The 22480-nt window shown below is 54.7% G+C and overlaps 1 protein-coding gene across 3 annotated transcripts in view; it reads right to left on the reverse strand.

The window, feature by feature from the left end:
• ZBTB16 (zinc finger and BTB domain containing 16) overlaps positions 1-22480 on the reverse strand; it is a 69819-nt gene that overhangs the window by 11224 nt on the left and 36115 nt on the right. For all 3 annotated transcript variants that reach the window (XM_061368266.1, XM_061368268.1, XM_061368267.1), the window contains exons 3-4: positions 16712-16809; positions 8414-8500 (exon numbers count right to left, since the gene is read on the reverse strand). In XM_061368266.1, the coding sequence (XP_061224250.1) occupies positions 8414-8500; positions 16712-16809 (185 nt within the window). The remainder of the gene's footprint in view (positions 1-8413; positions 8501-16711; positions 16810-22480) is intronic.

The following is a 22480-nucleotide window of genomic DNA, read 5'->3' on the forward strand; positions in this document are numbered from 1 at the left end:
ATTTAGAAAGGTCTGATCTTGACCTTGAAAGCAAACTAAACCGCGAAGTCTTTATGAGAGGAGAGAAAGACTTTATTTATAGACTGGCTTTGCGTCAATCACGGCAGCAGCTGGACCCGCGCTGGGTGAAGCACTGCCAGGCAGCCCGCGGCTGCAAGCGAGCCTTAATCGAGGGATACATTTGGGATGGGGGGTTTGGCTGCTAAGGAGGACCGTGGCACGTCCCCTGTCTCTGGGGTGGGATGTGCAGCTCACGCACGGAGCCCTGCCTGCAAAGGAAAGGATGCAGGCAGCTCCTTGCCCTGTGAGGATGCTCCCTGGGGACAGCATCGATCCAGGCACAGGGGACAGGCCATCCCCAGGCATCTGCCCAAGCCCTTCTCACAGTATGTGGGAAGTGCTGCTTCTCTGCTTCAGCTGCTGCAGCATCCAGCAGCATCCTGCCCTCTGGAAGGATGGGGCGTGCTCAGCACTCCCCAAACCTACATTAACAGAGCATGAGCTGGTTTCTCTCCTGAAGGAACCAAGTGCTGCGCAAACCTCACACTCAGAAAGGGAAACCAGAGGAAGGTTTTAGGGGCCAGCCCCATTACACTGCACTTCCACCTCCCAGCTGGGGGAGGCGAGAGTTTCCCGAGCTCCCAAAGCCACGGGAGCCCGGGAATGCACTGCGGATGCTTCGCACCTACAGTGCACTGTGCTTTTGAACCTACTTTCTGGGGTTTCAGGCCAAACAGTTGGTTGAAGATGTTTACAAACCCTAAAGCCCTCTGGTGAAGGCCGGGGGCGTGCCCTCCGCCCCAAGCTGTAGTCCCTAAAGCCTCTTCATTGTAGCATCTATCAAAATATATCGATATATATATAATACATATAGCCAAGAACATAGCGCACCCACGGAGACACCCTTTCCTTTCCAGAACCCATCAGGCATTATGGTACCAACAAACCACACTCACAGGAAGCCCTGTAACACCAGGAATACAGTAAGTAACCCACTCTGGGTATCTATGTGCAACACCTCTCACTGCCACCTTCCCCTAAGCCTGTCCCATCTCTCTCCATGCTGGGGAGCACCACAACCATCCCTGCCATGCCTAAGGAAGCCACACATTGCAGAACCATCCCTGCCCTTCCCGAGGCCAAGCGTTTCACCGGGGCGGCCAGAGGCAAACTGCAGCAGGGCTTCTGTCCACCACATCAGAAGGGAAGCTGTCATCTACTCGCTTACTCGTTGTCACTGCGCCGGCTTCCCAGATTTCCTCTTCCCAGTTGGAATTTGGAGTGAAACCAGCTGAAAAAACAATCCGACTTTCTGCAGAAAACCCAGTGTATTTTCCCCATTGCTTTCTGAAGCAGAGTTAAACTGATGCATTAGAAACAGCTTCATCTTTAAACAAAGACCTTCGGTGAGGAGACCAAACCCTCACCCAGCACTTCTGGACCACCAGGAGCACCCTCCAGGTCTTTCTGGCCAAAGATTCTCCACCATGAGTATTTGCCAATGGGCACATCTCGGTGGGCACACGCTTTTCCCTGCCAGGAGGGTTTTAGGGAACACCAATGCTGTCCCTGGTCAGCGGCATTACATCCTGCCCTCTGTGGTGCACTGTAGCATCCCACCCCATGGGAAATCACCATCACCATCATCACCATCACTACCACCATCACCACCACCCTGCTTGGCACATCCCACCCATCACCCACCCGTGCCACTCGTGGATCTCTCCCAGCCAGGCTGGCACCACTGTGGCATCCTCTGTCCCCATGGAGCCCTAGTTCACATCGCAGCTGATGAAATGACTCTTTTTGCTGCCGTGAGGCACAAAGCCGGGATTCGCAGCATCTGCTTGTGCTGCTGCACCCCCACCATTAAGAAAAAGAGAGAGAAAAGATGAAAAGGCCCCTTGGTAAACCCGGGGAGCCGCAAAACGGCCCCAAGAGCAGCCTCTGCCCCGTTTCTTGGGGGGTTTTGTGTAAAGCGGGGAGACGTGAATCCCGGGGGACAAAAGTAACTGCTAAGGTAAGTTAAACCTTGTCGAGATGAACTTTCCTGCTACTTTTAATTAAAAGTTCTTTGGAATTAAAAAGGACACTATTCAGGAAAGGCTGAAAAAAAAAATTCATTGACACCAGCCCGCCCCCCTCCCCTTTTTCCCAAGGAAAAGAAAAAGCTGTTTTTGTGTGTCTGCTCACCCAGCCCGCACTGTACAAAAGGAAGCGGATTTGCAGCAAGACACATGAGATGACCTCTTGACCCCGAGCCGCTGAAAAGTCCTCAATGGCATAAATACCAGATAATCAATCACATACCAGGAGGGCCGGTCCCCCTGCCCTCGCCCCCGCCGCCGGGTTTATGAGAGATGCACTGTAAACGGACACCGGCTCCTGACGGGAGGCCCCTCTCGGCATTCCTGCGCCGGACCAGGAGACCCCAGCGCCTCCTTGCCCGCGCTTATCCCTGTTCTATAAAGCCCGGCGAGCATCCTCCAGCTCACCCTGGACCGCGATGGCCAGAGCATGGTTTCCTTCCTGCTCCAGAGCAAAATGAGGAGCGAAGGGGTCTGAGAGACACTGCTCTGTGCTCCAGAGGGATGGCCAAGGTCCTCCAAGCCTCCCCAGGCAGGCACGTGGCCAGCACCAAAGAGAACCAAGGAGAAGCAAGCTCCATCTACAGAAAGCTTTGCTTTCTGGGGGGCTCGCTTGCTATCTGAAGCCGTTATGGCTCTAGCAGTGACTGTACCAGGCTGGTTTCCCTTACAGGGTCTCTGACCAGCCTCCCAGATGTGAGCAAAGGAGGGCAGCCACATCCCCCCGTGCTTCAGGGGCAACAATGGACGTTCAAGCTTTCGAGGGAGGGAAGGGGAAAAGAAAACGCTGAGATACTGCCCTGGTCCAGTTAAATGGGAGCCACTCGGCAACTAAATTTGATAATGCTTTTGTCTGCGGGTCAGAGGTTAAATATGTTCACACTAATCCCCTTCATCTAGAATTAAAGGACAAGAAAGATTTCTCCGTAGCTTAGCGAAAGGGCTTTTCTCATCCTGCTCTAAATAGTATTTGCACAGGAAAATTACAGGCTGGCCATTGGCTGCCGTTGGTGCCACGGCTCTGCCACGTTCCCATCTCCCTGCTTGGTGCTGGCAAATCCGCACGAAGCCCGACCTCACCATGCTTCCCCATGAGCCCACCTTGCAGCGTGGGGAATCACTGCGGCCATGGTGTGGGAGGCAGGGAGATTCCCAGTGTCAGGAATGCACGCCAGGACTCGGATTTCAAGCGCTGTCACAGGACATTACTGTCAGACAAAGGGGCTCTGTGCTGCACCCCCAGCACCCACCACCCCGAGACCCCACAGAAGCCGGGGCCAGCGGCACACATGGAGGTGGCGGGGGCAACCCAATGGTCACAGCACTGCTGCTGGGTCCGTCAGTTACGCTCCTGAGTGATGGAGGCTTCCAATGGGCACAAGCCACAAACCTGCAGAGGTGCCTCTGGTAGCAGCTCCCCAAATCCAGTTTTCCCAGCTTGGCCAAGGATTCCCCCTGGGCACTGACAGTGTTTGGAGGTGCCTGGAACCAAGTCTTTGCACCCTCCATGTGCATCAGTGAACCAGGTTTGTTTCCTAAGCTCAGGAGCCACAGTTTGAACCAGCACAAATGTTCTCCACTCCAGTGCATCACAGGCACTCATCATCGTCTATAGGAACCGTGATCCTCGCACCAAAACCAGATCTCATCTCAGCCCTGTGCCTGCTGCTTGCAGCCTCCTACAGAGGCTTTAGGGGACATCAGCACACTGGGGGAGTGCACAGGGGCTTTGGAGCACTTCCATACCTGATCATCCAAAATCCACACTCACATCCAACAGACAATACACAAAGCATGGACTGGGCATCACCGTGCAGCATCGCCTGTGCTTGTGCTCCCTCCCCCAGCTGGGACCGTGGAACAGAGCTGAGCATGGGAGGGATAATTACCTCTAAGCGTACTTAATACTACAGTGCATTAGCACTGGCTATGGAGAAAAATGCTATCCTGTGTATTTCCCCCAGAAGCCCCATTGAGCTGCGCTCCAGAAACTCCCCCGAGTCCCGTCAAACAGTAATAGAAAGTCACAGGCAGCCTGGGAAGACACCGGGTTGGTTTCGGCAAGCAAGCGCCCCGGCTGCCCGCGGTCGGGCACTGCTCCGATGGAGCCATGGGAGAGGATGTGGAGAGACAGGAACCGCATATCCCAAACCCCAGTCACCCAGAGGAGGGACACTGCAGACAGCTGCTGGTGCCACCAGAGGTAGAGGAGCATCCCGGCAGATCCCATGGCTCGCGGTGCCACGCTGAGCTTAAGGCAAACAGAATTTATGCGTCAACGTAATTTATGGCTCGTGCCACCCAACTTCCATGCCACCTTCCACTGGCTCATAATCCTTAATTTCCAAAACTGAGAAAACCAGCACAATGTACATCAATCGCATCACTGGTGTTTTTAGGTGGGTACCACCTGGAGACTGAGAAACTGAAGCAAAAGAAAGGACATGAAGCAAATATGTAACAAATTGGACTAAATATTAGTTTGCCCTGTGTGACGGTGCAGTTCTGGCACGGAACCCCCTCCATCTCCTCCGGGTTCCCTTGCAAACCCAAGACCACAACAGGGCTGTTGGAATGCTCTTCCACTGGAAAACACTGAGTGCTCTGGTATTAAAAAAGAGAATGATGAAAATAAATCAGTGCACCACCTCAGTGTGCATTTAGAACAGGAGCAGAAATTGCTTTGGGGGCAAAAAGTGGTTAAAGCCCTGCCGAGGCAGAGAGAAAGCTGAGCTTGTTGAGGCTTTCCACAGAACCTGGTGCAGGGCATCCCACCAGCACCACCGCTTCCTCGCCCAGGTTCTTGCTCTTGTGAGCCGGGTTTTTCTCCCTTTGTACCTCTGCTTCTACCGCACGACTGTTTTGAATCTCTGAAATAATGTGACAAGTTAATGATGGCACAATTATCTAAATGTTTAACAGACATGTTATCTAAGTGAATCGGATTGAGATTCCATCCCGCTGACAATAAACATCAATGGGAGAGCAGAAAGTGATAGGCAAATTATCGCCAACCCTGCAATTTCAATGCTATTAAATTTGGAGGAATAACAGCCCTGAGGCCTGTAAACTCTGAATAAAATAGACCCTTGTGTTTGGCCAACTATTAAATCAAAACGCTACCAACATCCCAGCAACAAAAAAGGAACGAGGAGGGGGGGAAGGGGGAAAGATTTATAGCTTTTCAATTTTCAGTTACACGTTGGTTTTATTAACTCTTCTCTGATGCCTGCGTCCCGGTGCAGGCATCGCCGGGCAGGGGATGCAGGCAAGGGATGCCAAAGGCTCCCGTGCACCCTCCACGGAGCAGCCGGGGGCACGCTGACCCCACAAGTCAAAGAGCCACCTACACACCGAAAACAAGCATTCGGTACTGGGTGTCGAGCATGCCCACGTGCAGCAGGTCGGGAGCAGAGCCGCGCTGGCCCGCTGACCGCCCCACGCATACGCTCACCCACGTTAACTGCCTTGGCACACGGGGGGAAACTCCAGACGAGTCACCTCTGATATTTATAAAGCCTGGCATCGAGCCCAAACCCATTAACACCATCACGGGCCTGTGCACATCCCTGCAGCGCTGGCTGGGCGTGCTCAGGCTGCCTTCCCAGTCCATTTCTGGTTTTCCTCTACATTTTAGGAGAAGGGTAAGGAATTTTCCACGCTCCCCCCCACAGTGTGGCACCGAATGTGCGCTGCTGGAGGATGAGCCAAAACAGTTGCTGCTTTCCCTATTGCCATGGGACGGGGGCCAAGGACAGCGAATGCCCGGAGAGGGCGTCTCAGCCCTGAGCCGATGGGGCTGGAACAGGCACAGCAGCTCCGGGACTGAACACAGAAACTCTTCGTTCATTCGTTCTTGTTGCTCTTACTGTGCCTCAGAAAGCAGGGTGGAGGTCTTGGGCTGTAGGAGACAGGCGGTGGTTGATGCAGCACATGTACAACAGGCTGCCTTCACATCTTGCACTGCTGTTCAGAGCAATAGGGGCATTAGGAAAAGGTAAGGGTAATAAAGGGGGTCCTGGGTTCTAGATCCTGACTGCTCACCCAAGAAACAGCCCCACTGCTGACAAGAGACCCCAAGAACCCTGCAACGTGTCCACCCCTTGCAGAAAAGCTTGGCAGCAACCAGTGCTGCATCCTCCCCTAAGCACCATGTGCCTGAGCCACGTGTGTGCATTCAGACAGCCTGTACCAGATACACCTCACTCAGTTTTTGATGCCATCTCTGAGGGAATCTGTCTGTATCTCTAGCAAAAAGGGCTAATTTTCCCCCTGGAAGGGTGGAAGGTCTTTTGCCAACAATCCTGCTGCTAAGGGCAAAGGGAGGACGCCCAAAAAACACCCGTTCTGGCAGATGCTGTTATTTGGGAAGAGGGTTAATTATAGCAGTGGCAGGGGAGGGATGCCTTCTGTGCCAGGGCAGGGCCCTCTGCGTGCCACCCGAGGAGAGGAAGCGATTCATTCCGGGTGCCCTGGCCACCCAGCCCCGCTCTGCCATGTAACTGAGCCGAGCTGCTGTGCTTCCAGCTGGAGGCAGTGATGACAACCAGCTCCGCATCGGGTCACCGTGTCCCCCATGCTCCGCTTCCCCATCGCCCTTTGAGCTTTGGCATGCTCCAGCCCCAGGTTCCAGCAACCGAAGGGGCTTTAATCTCTGCAGGAGTGCCAAGGCTGGTAGCAAAGCCACGTAGCTGCTCCGCATCTGCGGGATGGTTTTGGGTGCTGTCACTGTTAAAGAGCTGTCCAACAGCCGGGCTCCCACCTGGGATGCTCAACAGGCCTGGGAAGTACACGGGACCATGGAGCTGTGTGCTTGGCTGCCTCTAAGTCCCTGCCTGGGCTTGGCCACTGATCCCTGAGCAGAATCAGCCTGTTCAGTTCACTGCCCCATCACAAGCCTTGTCCTCCTCCTCCTCACCTTACAGTACACAGGGCTCTTCAGAAGCCCCTGAGCCGCAGAGCCGGCCTCCAGCCGCACGACACGGGATAACAAGGAGAGCAATTACTTTACAATTTATGAACTGGTGCCGGGCCAGTGCCGCTGCCGGATCGGATGACAGCCGGAGCTATTCCCACCCCTTGACGCAGCACTTTGCATCGCTGCTCGGTCCTCAGCCCCAGGCCGGGCTCCCCTTGCCAGCCCAGCAGCCGAACCACCGCCGCTGGTGGCATTTGTCGGGTGTTTGGTGCTGAAAGCCGAGCCTGTGCTCAGTTAAACAGCTCCCGATATAGCCGAGGAGGAGCGGGTGCTTTGCCCTGCTCCAGGCTGTTTTGAACGGGCTCCACCACGGCCCCCCCAGGGACGAACTCTGCAGTGCCCCATAGCAAACACTTCCAGGGCAAGGCGGCCTCTGCAAGGTGCATAAAGAGCAGCTTGTGCTCCGTGATGGCGAAAGGCTGGGAAGCGCAATAGGAGGAACGTGGCAGAAGCCAACTGCCAAGAGCCATTTGGAAAGGAACAGGGTTTTGCTCGTGGAGGCAACAAATTACCTTGAGGTTGCTGCAACCTCATTTCCCACGTGCATGCATTAATGCTGAGCAATGAACACAATGCTGCCGCTCAAACCAGTGCCTCAAACCTGTTTAAGGACAAAGAGCTTTCCTGTGCACAGCAGGGTCCAGCCCTCCTCAAACCCCAGTCCTTGGGTCCTGCAAGTGGCTGCACACCCACTGCCCAGCCCTATCACCCAGCAGACCCTTACAGCCATGTTCACAACAGACACCTCATGGCAGCACCACAAAACCCTCTCCAGATGCAACACCTTTGTCCCTAATAATGCTCTGGAAAACAGCAACAGACCTATGGGCACAGGCTGGGATTTACAAATCATTTGTAACTCATCACTCATAGGCTCCCATGCAGCTGAACAGCCCTGACAAGGGTATTTATCCCTTGGGAAGTTCCTCTTAAACCCGTGCAGTGGCCACATGCTGTGATGCTGCTGGAATGTTGGTGCATGTGGCTTAAAAACCCCAGGGGGACCGTTGTGTGGTGCAAGGATGCTCGGTTCAACCCCGGAGATGGGTTGTGCTCCTGCCACCAACAGCACCAGTGTGAGCTCAGCAAAACCAGACGAAACCCAGTCAGCAGCAAACATCCAAGCCCTAAAGGTTTCACTGACAAATGCCACACGTGGATTGCAGTGCGAGTACAAACCCACTTCCCATTAAGAGTTCAGCAGAGAGCACAGCTGGCTTACCTTAACCAAATGGAAGGCACGAAATGGAGCTGGGCAGGTCAGAGGTGGGAACTGCAAAGGGTTCCAAAGGCAGCCTAAACATTAAACTTGTTCCTAAGCAAAGGATGGAAAGGGAGGGCCACGTACCTGTGTGCGTCTGCCTGTGTGTCTCCAGGGCATCTTCCTTTGAGAACTGGGCGCCGCACTGATCGCAGACCAGGGCTTTGGCGCCCGCTGGGGAGAGAAAGGGGAGAGGAGGGTTACTCAAGGGACGTGGCTGCGGCCACCGGCATTGCTACAGCCACAGGACCTGTGCAGTGGAGAGGCCTCACATCTCACATCCCTTGCACAGCCACGGAAAGCAGTGCTGTGCTTAACCATTCACATTATTATCTTTTTTTAATCATTAAACAACAATATGTTCCACTAACATTGTAACCCATTCAATAGCAACTGGTTTCCTGCCCCTTCCCATTGCAGTCGCCGCTGCTGGTACCGGAGGGTGGTACCCGAGGATGCATCTGGCCAGAGACTTGGCTGGAGCAGTGCAATTGAGCTCGGAGCTTGGAGGCACCTTCGACTGTCAGAGAGAAGTGTGGTATAGGGGAGTTCTTAGAAAACCTCTATCAACATGTGCTGCTAGCTCAGGGGAGGAACAACAGGATGCCCAGCAGCAGATAAGTAACTTCCAGATAAAAACAGATTAACGGTACAGGCCACAGCTGAAGCATCACTGGGGGACAAAGCCGTGGGCCCGCTCCTTAGATTTCAGGGTTTGATTCATCTGCTGCTAGGAGCTGAGTGTGACAGAGCAGCCTCTGAGGTGGGGGCACTGCTCCACAGCGTGCCATGCCACCCGTTTCCAGGGGTCCAGGCAGCATCTCCCATCCCCTCCCACCCCTGTTGGGGTGGGAATCGGACAAGGGTGCACAGAAAAGGCGACAGGGAGAGAAGGAGGTATCATGAGCTGCATTAAAAAGAGAATTCCTTTGCCTTTAAATTGTTTCAGTAACGGCTGGCTTGCAGGCAGAAATATTTGGCAGTGGTGAAATTAAAAGTGATAAATTTTCTCGCCAAGTGCTGATCGATAATAGAGGTCTCATCTGTTAATCAATATGACAGTCTGCCTGTTTACTGTGCATATGTTGTTCTCCGCCGCCCTCGCCGTGATGTCAAGTTTGCATTCAAAACAACCCGGGTGTGCACGGGCCACATGGCCCATTGAGAGGGGACAAGCACAACAAAAAGGGCTGTGGGGCACTGTGGGGAGGGTGGTGGGGCAGCTCCTGCATGTGCTGCAGGGCAGGTGGATGCTCTCGGGGATGTGGGTGCTGCCTGCGGGCTCCTGCCTTCACCCACAGCAGAGAGGAGCGTGGCCACAAAGGGCACCGAGGCCTCCCGGGACGGCGAGGGGCTGGGGATCGATGGGGCAGCTGCCGTGGGCTGGCCCCCCCGCGGCACGGGCGATGCGCAGCCGGCAGTTGCCAAGGCAATGACTCTCCATCGCCACTCCATGCTCCCAGCCCCACCGCCGCCAAGCGTGATCCACGAGGATGCAGCAACGCGGCACAGCAACAGGTCCTGGTGGGCAGTGCATCCCACCGGGTGCGGGGGGTCCTGTGCCTGCCCATGGTCTGGGACTTGCGGGGGTTTGGCTGAACGAGGGGTTTGCTGCTGCTCCCCCCACTTGTACATGGGGTGAGGGGGGAGGACACATGTGCTGGTGCCCCCCAAACCCACACAACTGGAGGGGCAGTGGGGGCCCACTGAGGCACAGCAAGGGAAGGGGAAGGCAGCCAGTATGTGGCCGTGGGGTGGTGGGGAAGGAAAAATTCCTGGCGAGGTGAAAATAAACAGGGCGAGGGGCGGGAGGAGCTGGGCGCGCTCACTTACGTAAGGAAGCACAGTGTGTACCAAAACAGCGGGCCCAAAAAAAGCCGGAGCTGTCAGAACAATGAGTACAGACGCGGGGCATTTTACAGCAGGCGCTGCCGTACAGTTTTATTTACAGTACCTCTTATCAGCGCGGGAACAGTACGCCGCCTGCCAATTTCCAAAGGCCAGGACTGCGTGTTCTTTCCCTCAAGTAGATGTGTACTCCAGGCCCGGGGATTTTTTTCTCTCTCTCTCTCTTTTTTTTCTCATCAGCAAAACAAAACCTGATCCGGAGCCAGGATTCCTGTAATGTACACACGCTCGGGAGCGGGGGGAGCGCAGGAGGAGGAGGAGGGAGGGAGGGCGGCGATTGAATATGTAAATAGTTCAAGGTTAATTTTACTATGTGAGTCACCAGGAAAAATGTCATCCAACATCTGAGCTTATTATAACAGGGCTCAGGAAAAAACCACCGCGGCTCGCTGTTTGTTATTAAAGGGAGCAGGACACGTTGGAAAGCGGCACATCCACAGCCTGTGTCATGGCTTTCTGCCCCCCCCCTTGCGCTTTAAATGACACCCATCGAAGCCATTACCCCTCCGAATGTAAGCACACGTTCAGGGAGGGTATTTTTAGCGAGCGCCTCGTATCGCCTACACTACACAGATATCTGGGGATGATCTTCCCGATGGGACGAGACGGGATGGAACGGGACGGGACTCCGCGTGCTGCCAAGGATTGGCCGTGCTCCGGCGCGAGCTTCGCGGTTGGCACCAGCCCCCCCGCGTACATTTATATCCGTGCGAGAAAATTTATCGCTTGTGCCCCATAAAGGTGCCTGTGCCGCGCGGAGCCGCGATGTGCAGAGTCATCGCCGCCCCTCCTGTTCCCTGCCAGCACCACGGTGACCCCGGAGCAGCGGTTCCGAGGGGCAGCCCTGGCCTGAGCTCACAGACCCCGAAAGAAAGGCAAAGGAGCAGCCCAGCAGCACTGGGGCTTAAGGCAGCGTTCAGAAACAGGATGAGCACCCAAAAGGCATCCCCATGAGCTGAGCCGGGCACCATCTGCATCCCCCTCCCCTCGAGCCGGGCTGAGCTGGATCTGAGATCAGAGCTCTTCCAGTTTTAGCTGCTATCATCCCAACAGTTCCTCCCAACACCCATTCACTTTTATTACTTTATTGGGGACCAGAAACAGGCTCTCCAGTTTTAGCACTTCGGATGGTAGGAAGTAGTAAAACATCCCAAAACCAGCTACAAACACCAATGCTTCACCCGCCTGCTCTTGCTGCTGCCTGACCCTAACTGGGGTCTGCAGCCCCTCAATGGCCATGGTTTCCCAGCCGAGGAGCACAGCAGAGGGGCCAGGCACAGGCAACACCTCCTGCCCCTTCCCAAATCAATCCATCCATGCCCCCATCCCTGGCCACGAGATCAACGTCCATGGGGCTGGAAGCCAACGGGCTGGAGGGAGAGGTGCCCTGACAATACAAACTGTATCCAACGAGAAAACAAGGGAAAAGGAAAACGAGTTGCAGGAAGCATCCTTTGGAGGAAGAGGATGGGTAAAGGGGGAGGAAGATAGGAAATAGGTGAGGAGGGTGGTGGGGGAGGACCCAGCCCTTCCCCACCATGCCTGCAGCACACCGGCACTATGCAACGCCCATGCCCCTCCTCCCCCAGCACAGGGAATTGACAAAAATTTGGGATCATGTATTATTAACAGGCTGTAATTGGTGAGAAGGTGGTGGTGTGGGGGGGAATATGGATTAAAAAAAAATTGCCAAGTAAATTTATGCACTGTCGTCGCTTTACTACCTAATTAATTCAGTAATTTCAAAAACAATTTTATTTATGTTCCGTTTACCACATCAAAAGTGCAAAGAAAAAAAAGCACCAAACCACAGCGTTGCTAAAATAATACCTCAAGGCGTCTATTTTTAATCAGCGAAAGGGAAGAAAAGGGGGGAAGCGGCAGCGGCGTGCCCGGTGCGAGTGCAATCTCTGCCGGGCAGACCCCCAACCCGGGCACGGCGCAGCCGAGCCCTCCGCCAGCGCCTTCCTGCCTGCCCAAAACAGCGCTCCTCAAAAAAACACAAATCCATAATGGCCTGAGGCTCCTCTCCAATCTATTTTCTGCTCAGCTGGTTTTAAATGAAGTTATTATGAGTCATTAAAACACCCGCAAGCCTGTGGAAGTCAGCCAATTACAATTTTAAATTTAGCCTGTTCTCTACCCTATTCTCTTGTTTTCTTCTTTTGCCCACATCAAGCTGGTTTTTGATTTTTATTATTGCTGTTATTATTATTATCATCATCATTTCCCTTCTCCCCTGTTTCACCCAAGTGCAAGAGACAGCCGTGAAAATCCCTGCACCAAAAAAACGTACCGGAGAAACCCAGGAAGGGCCAGGAAAGGATGGAGCTGTGGAGCAGGACTGCGTTTAGGAGGCAAAGAGCTTCACCTCCTCTTCTCCCAGAGTCCTATCAAAAGGCAATAATCGGATATGGGAAAAGGAGCCAGGCGCAGGCTTCAGGAGGTCCGAGGGACTCCAGAGCCGAGCCCGATGCCCAGCTAAACCAGCAGATAGGATAAGCCATCGCTTGCCATCACCCCATGCCTTCCTCCCCTGGCTTCAGGGAGGGACCTGGGGGTCTTGGTGGTTCTCCTGGCTAAGCACCACAAGCATCACCTGAATGAACGCGGACCACGGGAAGGATGCTCCAAGCACCATCTCATGCATCAGCAAGGCTTGGGAAAGCGTCTGGGGTTGGGGTGAATGACAGGGGACCACCAGCAACATCACCACCAAACCTTTGCCAGCCCCATCAACCCCATGCCACATGTGATGGGTGCAGCAGGGGGCATTTCCATGGACACATAGAGAAAAGCATCCTGATTTTGAGCCGAGGAGCCATAAGGGGCCGGTTCCTGCACCATTCCCCCCTCTCCTCGGGTAAAAGATGACAAACCCCCTCCAAAGCCCTGTCAGCCCCGCGCGGCGAGCGAGCACGGCGCGTACTGCACAGCCCATAAAACTCCAAACAGCCTCCAGACACTCCTGCAATCGTCCTCCATCAAAACACTTTGTCTTGCATACAGAAATGCGGCGGGGCGCCGCGCGGAATACCAAATCAGCCCGTGACGGTGCGGGGAGGCGGCTCCTTGGCAACCGGGGGGGCTTCGCAGCCGCACGCTCGACAGGAAACAAAATCTGTCAAGCCTGTTGGGCAAATGATAAACATTAGTGGTATTAAAGGGGAAAAAACCACACCACAAAAGCCACATAAATGGCTGGCGAGCGTGCGGGGAGGGATGCACAGGGGTGGGTAAGGATGGGGGCTCTCGCCCCCCATGTATCCAAGGAAAGGGGGGGCTCCAGCATCACAACCTCGGGGGAAGTTTGGGAAGTTTCCCCCACCCATCAGAAATGGCAGCAATGGCCATGCATGTTTACTGGTAACAAGGCAGGGAGATGCCCCTGGGGTGGGTTTGGTATGGGGAGCACAGCGACGTGAGGGGTTTGGGCTCCCCACACCAAACCCATCGGGAACAAGGGGCAGCCGAGAGGGGGGAGCGGGGAGAGGTGGCAGCGGGTGAAAAATCGATGTGTTTCATCAGGTAAGGGCTGCAGGGGGGGGGGGGAGCAAGCCACTGGCTCTGATCCAGCACCCCGGTCCAGGAACCCAGCCAAAACAGGAGCTCAAAAGCAAACCATATTCTTCTGGTCTCAGCTTAGGCTCTCGAGGCAGAGAGGATGGGGAGGGAGGTGGGGGGGGGGGGGAGAGAAATGTATTTTTCATCAGCCAGTGTATAATTTATAAACAGCATTAAACAGTTTTTGTTTTCTTTCTTCCTCTCCCCCGTGTGCGCGGCTTGGCCGGCAGTCAAGCCTGCATTAATTTCTGCTGTGGGTACAGTGTGTTCTTGGATGCACATCTGCGGATGATCATAAACGCGGGAACGCTGGCAGAACATCCAGACCTGCCGGCAGGCCGCTGACATCACCCGGGACCGAGCGCGGGACGCCGGCCAGCCGCGGCGGGGGGGGGACGCCTGCCCCGGAGCCACCGCCGGCCAGGGCAAGGGGTCTGAGCTGCCATCACCCCATCGGCACCACTGGGGACGGGGGTGGCAATGGGGTGAGCCCCTCCACCCCCCGACTGCAACGCTCTCCTGCAGCCCTTCCTAAGGGAATGGGATGAACTGAGCACATTTGGGTGCAGAGGGAAGCCCTCGGCCGTGTGGTCAGGGGGCTGTGGGTGTGCTGCCTGTGCGCTGCCCAGCTGCATCCCTGTTTGCTGCTCCTGCTTGCCCCTGTTCATAGGAATGCCACGGCAGCCATCTCCATGGCAGATGCTTCTGATGAATGAGAGGCAAAGCAAGGGGGGGACAAGGCAGAAACCTGTCTTCCTGCCTCCCTGTCCTGGGGAGTAAACCCAGCTCAGCACAGGTTGGGTGGTGACTGGCACCTCTGAATGCCAGCAAGTGCACCCACCGAGCATCTGCTTAATAGAAGTGAGTGGTGGCACTGGGACCAGCCTCCCTGGGTCAGATCTAAGGCATGTCTCAAACACACCACCACGGAGCCGTGTTCTCCACCTTCACTTCATCTTCCACGGAGAGGGGCGTCTCAGCACTGCCTTTACCAGTTTGGGGGTGCAGGGCTGCAGGTGCTGGGCAGCAGGCAGGGAAAGGCTTTACCGGCATTAAAGGCTTTCCATTTACCCTTCCTCCTGAAGTGTAAACATTTGGCTGAGTATTTACCTGGCACCTGCAAGGCCTCAGCGATAACACCACCGAGCACCCACCGCGTTCTGGGGGCACTACAGCCCCATGGGCTGCTCCCCACTTTAAATGCTCCTTTACCATCAGGTTTCTCCCGTAAACCCTTGCCAACTTCTCCTAAACACTGCATTTGCTGCCTTTGGCACAGAGGGTTGCTGAAGGGGGGCACCTGCCATTACCATGAGTGACCTCCCAGTTAAACCCCCCGTCCATGGGCGCCCTTAGAGCGCTGCTGCGCACAAAACAAGCCCGCGTGCCGGCACTCCGGCACAACCCCGCTTCATCCCGGGCTGGCCGAGGGGGGAGGCGAGGGGAGAGGTGCAAAGGTCTCCTGCTTTAATAAATAACAGCGCTGGAATCCGCGGCGGCTGCTTGCGAGCCCTCCCCCCCCGCCGCCGGACCGGCAGGAATCATAACAACGAGAGCCCCGGTGAACGCTGCGGCTGCGGCGCTTGGCTCCGCGCTCACTGTACATACTGTACCCACAAAGCTGGCCGCCCGCCAGCGCGGGCTGCGAGCCAACGCCACCATAACAAACACGAGCCGCGCGCGCCAGCGATGGGGGGACCAGCATCCTGGGGACCAGCAATGGGGGGCCCAGCATCCTGCACCCCAGTGACAGGAGGGAAGAGCATCCCGGGGACCAGGAACAGGGGAATCAGCATCCTGCACCCCCAAACCAGGGGAAAACAGCATCCTGCACCCCAGTCTGGAGGTGGAACCAGCATCTCAGGGACCAGCACTGGGGGGTGGGACCAGCATCCCAGGAATAAGCACCAGTAACGTGGTGCTGCCTGCAGGTCCCCCAAGGAGCTGGTGTCCATTCCAAAAAAGTGTTGGGGTGGATTTGGGGTCAAGACCAGCTCCACCACCATGAAAAGCAGAAGGCAACCCCTAGCCAGAAGGGACACGGGGAGGGAAGGCAGCCCCATGCTGCTTCCTTTGGTATGGGTGGGGTATATCTCTGCCCTGTGCCCCTCAGTGCAGGCAAAGGGGAGTGGGGAAAAAAGGGGCATCAGATTAGGGGAAAAACTAGGCACAAATCTATTAAAAATGTAAAATACATCTAGCTTCCTTGCAAAGCCACCTGCAAGCACAGCTTTGGCTTCAGTACCTGCACTCCAATGACTGGCCCTCAAAGGAGTGGGACAAGGGCTCCCACCTATGTTTGAACAGAGGGTCCTGTGGCCACCTGCACTTCTTCACCTTAACCCCCACTGTACAGGGGCCCAAACATCGGCCTCCATTGACTTGCCAAGCACAAGTCTTCCCAGCAGCACAGTACTCCAGACCTTCCCTATCTATTTAATTAAAGGGCCTGCATCATGTGAACCTGCTGGTTAGATTCATTAGGCAGAGAACGCCTAATTCCACAGCAGTTCTGCTAATGGAAGCGCAGTGGGCGCCTGTCTGCAGGGAGTGCGGCCCTGGGATGCGCACGGGATCCGGCACGGAGGCGATGCTCAAGGAACAAGCGGGGCTGGACCAACACAACACGCAGCTGCGTGCACGCACAGTTTGTTATTCCGAGCTGCTCAGCCCGGAAAATATTTCCCCAATTAAGGAATTGAAAACAAATTCCGAAAAAGAAAAATTCAGTCCATCAAATTACTGGGCACTGGAGGCCAAGGCTGCAACGTGCTGCCCTGGGAAGGGCACAGACGGTGCCACATGCTTCTCCTGCTGACAGGATGTGTGAGCCCTGCAGGCACAGCACCTCTGCACAGGGGGCATCCCGCCCTCCATCCTCCATCCCACCCGTGCATCCCCATCCTGACCCACCTGAGTGAGCCAGTAAGTGCATTCGCAGCCGCAAGCTGTCGAGGAACCGCTTTCCGCAGAGCTCGCATCCGTACGTCTTCATCCCACTGTGCAGCTTCCTGGGGGACAAGAGAGAGGGTTTAGTCCTCCTGTGCATGGGGAAAACTCATCCAAAACATCACTGATACTTCATGCACCCCACACATTGCCCTGCACTGGTCCTGGTTTGAGGAGCCCTACAGGAAGGGCATGGATGGGAGGTGCTGTGTAATTCCCCATTGGCAAGGTTGACTTCTCCTCTTTAGCGACTGTCATCATAACTATAGTTGCAGCCTTTAAATAAACCTGATGAATCTGAAATCAGGAGTTAATGCAAAGGATGTGCTGGCAAACCCCCCCCCCCCCCATGCACTGAGTGCTTCTGGAAAAGGTACTGTACTCCAAAGAAATAAGAATAAAAAAAGATTTTTAAGAGGTTGTTTGTATGCGTTTGTAACCGAATCCCAATTTCCATCCAAATTCAGCATGACACAACTCATAAGCAGAAACCTTAACCACCAGCTCGCAAACAGGAAACATGCCACTCACCATTTCCTGGCACCACGAGGTACAGACTGAGCTACGCCCGGGCGCCTTGCGCAACCTCCCGGCTGCATCACTCATCCCACATCACGCCAAGGGCTGAGCATCCCCCTGCAGCCGGGTACCCATCACCGCATCTCCCTGCCAGCATGTGCCATCATGGCCACAGCAGCCAGACCCCACGCTGCTTCCCTCTCTTTGCTGTGAGGATGCTGCTGCTCCATCTTTGGGTACCAAACCACTGTGGCATGCTGGAGCTCTCAGTGAACTGAAATAACCTGTAATGGGTCAGTGCTTGCAGACCTGGGCAGGGGTGTTGCCCAAGTCAACAGTAACCAACCAACCAAGCTCCATCTCACTCCCTGAACCATCACTGCCACCCCAGGGTGGTCTCTCTCCCTGAACAATTCCTTCTCCCAAGCACCACTGCCCTCTAAACCACCACTCCAAGAGTGCAGATGGATATGCAACACCCAGAACGGTGCTCATTGCGTTATTTCACCACGTTGGTGGTGATAAACAGACACTTTAGCAAAGCAACCCAGCCCTGTGCTCGACAGCAGCGTTGACAAGAAACCTCCTGGTCCCAGATGCCTGCATCCAGTGCACTGGCTGCTGGAGCAGCCACACCTTGGCGGCCACTCGCAGCTTGCGCCAGGCACACGTGCAGAGTTTCAAAATCGGATGCTGTAAACAGAGAAGTATTTGTATGTGTTTGAGGAGCAACACAGCAAATTGCTGCGTGCCGACCTCTGATCGCATCCACCATTTATCATCGCCCCGCAGCGAGACGAGCGTATTTTTATTGCCTTGTTGCCAAAGACAAAACAGAAACGCTCTTGTCCAAGGCTGGATGCTGAGCGGGAGGGCTCGGGCTGTGCAAGGACCTTCCACCTGGCCCAGAGGGAGATTTACCTCAGTGTGAGCTGTACTCCCTCCCTCCCTCTAAGTATGAGCTTTACCGGCATGAAGCTGCTGCTGCCCCAAGCCCTAGCAGGATCATCCCTTGCAGCTGCAGAGAGCCTGGAGCCCCAAACCTTCCCCTGCTGGGTGCTACACAGACTCCAGTTCCCCTGCAAGCATGTCCCTGTGCAAAGCAGCCAGCCCCGCATCCCACCCGGCCATCGCTCTTTCCAGGGATGCTGAGCAGCAGTGCGGGAACTGCCGGACCACGGGAGGAGACCCAGTGATGTTCAGCAGAGGAGCAGAAAGGGAGCAGGGAGGAAAAGAGCAGGAGTCGGTTTCAACTCTCAACTTTGCTGTATAATGTAATTATTAATCAGGCTTGTCCCGAATTCACTGTGTCATAGCGGAGGATTAAGAGTCATGCACGAATTCAGGCCAAGAAGGTTTACAATCCAAAGGATTTATCTGCCTTGCAAAAATAAATAAACCACCAGCCTCCTGACAGACTGGTGCTGCCAGCAAGTCAGCTCAAGGAGCGACAACCTCCTCCGTTTGCATGTCTAATTAGGGACATGCCTGTCAGCTCCCCCGGCTCGGGCTCAGCTCGCTCCTGCACTTAGCGCCGGGTTTAAACCACTTTGCCGGGAAGGGCGCAGCAACCCCGCGCCAGCGCCCGCCTCTCGGAGCCTTTCGGTGAATTAAATGTAATCAGTTAATTAGTCCAAGAGAAGCATGGAGGCTTGGGAGTTTTCTACAGCGAGTCTCAAGCACAAGTCTCCTTTCTCTGCGTCACCCAAGCCCATAGAAATAACAGCCAAAGCAACCTTGCTCCGATCATGGATACCCAAAAGCTGGGCCAACCCAAGATCACCTTCCCAGGGGCAGCCATTCGTCTTCCACGTCCATGGTGAGATGGACAACAGCACAGTCCAAGCCAGGGCATGCGGGTGCACCTCCATTCCCACCTTCCCCAGCATGGAAAGGGGAAACACAAGAGCAGGGTGCCCAAAATCCGCATGTGCCATCCCTTTCCCTGAGCTATGTCAGCTCCTCACTGTCCTAAGGCATCAGGTGCTCGGAGAGTAATTTATTTGCAATATCTCTATCAACAAATTTCAGCAGCAACAAAAGTTTTCCGCTCAGTGCCTGCCTGCAGGACGCTCTTATCGCTCGCCATCTTGCACGGTCCCTTTCAACAAGGTCTTAAAGTGCTTTATCTGCTTGGTTTCCCGGTAGCAAAATATGATTGAAACGTTCTATTTCTGCTCGCCGGATTAAGGAGATGTTGCAAAACTGCACAAAAACCTGGCAGATGTAAGCAAGGTATTACGGCTGCTTGGGCTGTTAAGATCTGAAGGGAAAGATCAATATGTGCTTCTAAAGTTGTGCCTCCAGAAAGGGGGGCGCGGGGGGAGTTGAGGGTGTTAAAATACATCACAGCTCCGCAAGGCTGCCCGAAGTCGAGCGCAGACAGATAAACTATGGTTTATTATCCCAACCCGATGCTGCTCCACATACTCCCCTTCTCCCACAAGGTCCCTGCGAGTGCTTCAGTTGAGGAGGCACCAGTGGGATGGAGAGCAGCAGCACTGGGGAAAGCACCTTTCCGCCTGTAATTCCCACTCAACACAAAGCTCAAGGTACACAGAGACATGAAGAGAGCCAATGCCTCCAGGTCACAGACATTCCTGAAGGATGCTCCAGCACAGAGGGACAAGGATGCCCAGGAATCCCGGGGCTGGAACTGACCCGAGTGAGCCCTGGTGCAGGGCAAAGAGCTGCCCAGGCAGCACACAAAGTGGTGCTGGGGCAATGCCCCCTCCCCAGCCAGCGCCGGCAAACAAAAGCTGGGAGGGAGGCTGGCCCCTTGCAAGCTGCCGGTAATTAAAAGGGCCTGTAAATGCCCCGCAAGAAGCACTTCAAAGGGACAGCGACTCCAGCGAGGCCGTGCCATGTAAAAATGATGAGTTCTCCCCACAGGGTGCTTTGCGTGAAGGGCTGGGATCGGTGGCAGACGTTGTTGCCAGCTCCCAGGGGATGCGGGGGCTCTGCAGAGCATCCCGGGGGTGCACTGGTACCCAAAGACCCTACATGCAGCTCACCACCAACATCCAGCACCCAAAGACCTTTGGCTATTTCTAAGGGGCTCCCATTGCTTGGCCCCTCCCTGACGCCTCTTTTGGGGAGCTGGGAGGAGACCCCCTCTCCTCCCCTCTCCTCCCTCCACGCCAAACAAGATGCACGGCTTTTGGTTGTTTGATTACTTTTAAGTGTATATTTTCCCCTCAAACAGAGTGAATACAATGGTTAGGAAATTTGACAGAAAACTATTCCAAGCCATTTATTGCCTTAATACGCACCTTTGTCCAACAGGCAGTTTTGACAGGAGCGATAAATTCCAAATTTATGTCAACAGAGCATATGTTGAACACCTCATTTCTGAGCGAAAGCGGCATGCTGCCCCATAAATCACCCTTCTGTTTGAAATGAAAGTAGATTACGGGCCCATGTTATTGAGCAGTTAGAGCCATAGTCGTATAAATCAGAACTTTTAACTCCAGGCGATCCGTTCTGCAATTAACTAAAGGGCACTTTGTCATCTCCGGGCTGGGGCGTAGCTTGGCAGGGCAGCCGGCTACCGGGGAGAGGCACAAATCCCCTCCTCGCCAAGGAAAGGCTCCACTGCAGCCAGGCTGTGCTCCATACCTGTTGGAGGAGGGAACCCTGAGGCGAAGCCCAGCACTGGGTGTGCTGATGCGACGTGCCTGGCCTCTGGACACCAGCACCCAGGGGCTTTGGTGGTTTGCACTGCACTGGCTTCATTCCTCCCGGTCTGTACTTTGGCAGCCAGCTCAAACTCAGGCACAGCAGGGGAATCATTTGGCTGGTGCCTCACAACAAAACAGCAGAGTCCCAGGAAGTTACAAGCAAGACAAAAATACACATCAGTGCAACATCAAGAATCCTACACTGCCTTGAAAGCGAAAGGCACACACAGAGAGAAATCTGCTCTCCTGAATTCTGCAGTGCACCCTGCATCTCGCTTGCACCTCCCAATGCCCATGCAACACGTCAAGACCCTCATCCTGCTGCATGCCCCCTGTCCCCTTGCGCTCCCCAGGGATGTGGAGCTGGAGGATGCACCCACAGGGGCTCAGCCCCACACGTCTCAGTGCGGGGCTGTGAGGGGCTGCAGCGGGCGAGGGGCAGGTTACTGTCTGCGGGAGCAGTAGCACTATAAAAAGATTCAGATGCTAAGTATTTCCTTTCCTATAAAATATTCATTGCTGTGCACGAGAGCCGGGGAGCAGAAACCTCAAGCGGTTCTAACTTTGTGCCGTGGCAATAACAGAGTTTTATAGCAGCCTTCTGATTTTATTTATACCAGGCTCTAACGGTGGTGCCCTGGCGGAGGGGACGCTGCTGCCAGTGCATCCCCATCACCGAGTGCACGCTGCACAGCACTGGACACCCAAACTGAGACCAGCAGCTTTGCATCCCCAGTGCAAGCGGGTTAAGTAGCTCCCCCAAAACCACCCCACGCCCCTCACCCGGGCAGATCGATATGAAAATCAATTCATCCCCTGATCTATTTTATCAAGATAGAGGCAGCGGTGCCACGTCTCATTTGCAGCGGGGATCTCATGGAAAGCCAAGGTCAGCGGGCAGCGAGCTGCTTGCAAAACCACCTCATACACCCTCTGATAGGAGCTGTACATCCGTGGCGGGGGGGTGATGCCCCCCCAACACCACTACTCATGACACTGGGTGACAGCGGCCCGGCCATGGGACTCGGCTCCCGCACGGTCACCGCTCTGCCCTCGCTCCCAGCCAGAGGATTAAAATAGCAGGAGAGCTATTAAGGGCATGGGGAAGGGGGAAGGGAGCCGAGACCTTCCTTTCACTTTAATAAATTACGAAGGAGAAAAAAAATAAATAAATAAAGCCTGCCCTCAACCCGCCCCTGCTGCTCAAAACAAATATGAAATAAATCTCACAGGGGCTGGAAATAAAGATTTTACTATTTCTGAAGGGGTTTTTTTAAAGAAGGGGGTGGGGGCAGAGCTATCAATAGAGTGCACTGGAACGCCCTGCCCGTACCGTATTTATATTTACCATGAGCTAATTTATGAGCCCAAACCAGATGCTGTGGCGTGACATCATTTCAGCACAATGCCAACGCTGCTTCCCCTTTGCTAAAGGGCTGAAGATCCCTCCTGTTTTGCCTCACCTTGCAGAGAAACCAAGCAACAACCACCACCAGCATGACCTAAGCCCCTGCGCACAAACAGATGTGAATTA

Source organism: Neopsephotus bourkii, unplaced genomic scaffold (assembly GCF_033783945.1).
Source record: "Neopsephotus bourkii isolate Nb327-2 ecotype Australia unplaced genomic scaffold, CSIRO-AGI_Nbou_v1 NB_1433, whole genome shotgun sequence".
Lineage (NCBI taxonomy): Eukaryota > Metazoa > Chordata > Aves > Psittaciformes > Psittacidae > Neopsephotus > Neopsephotus bourkii.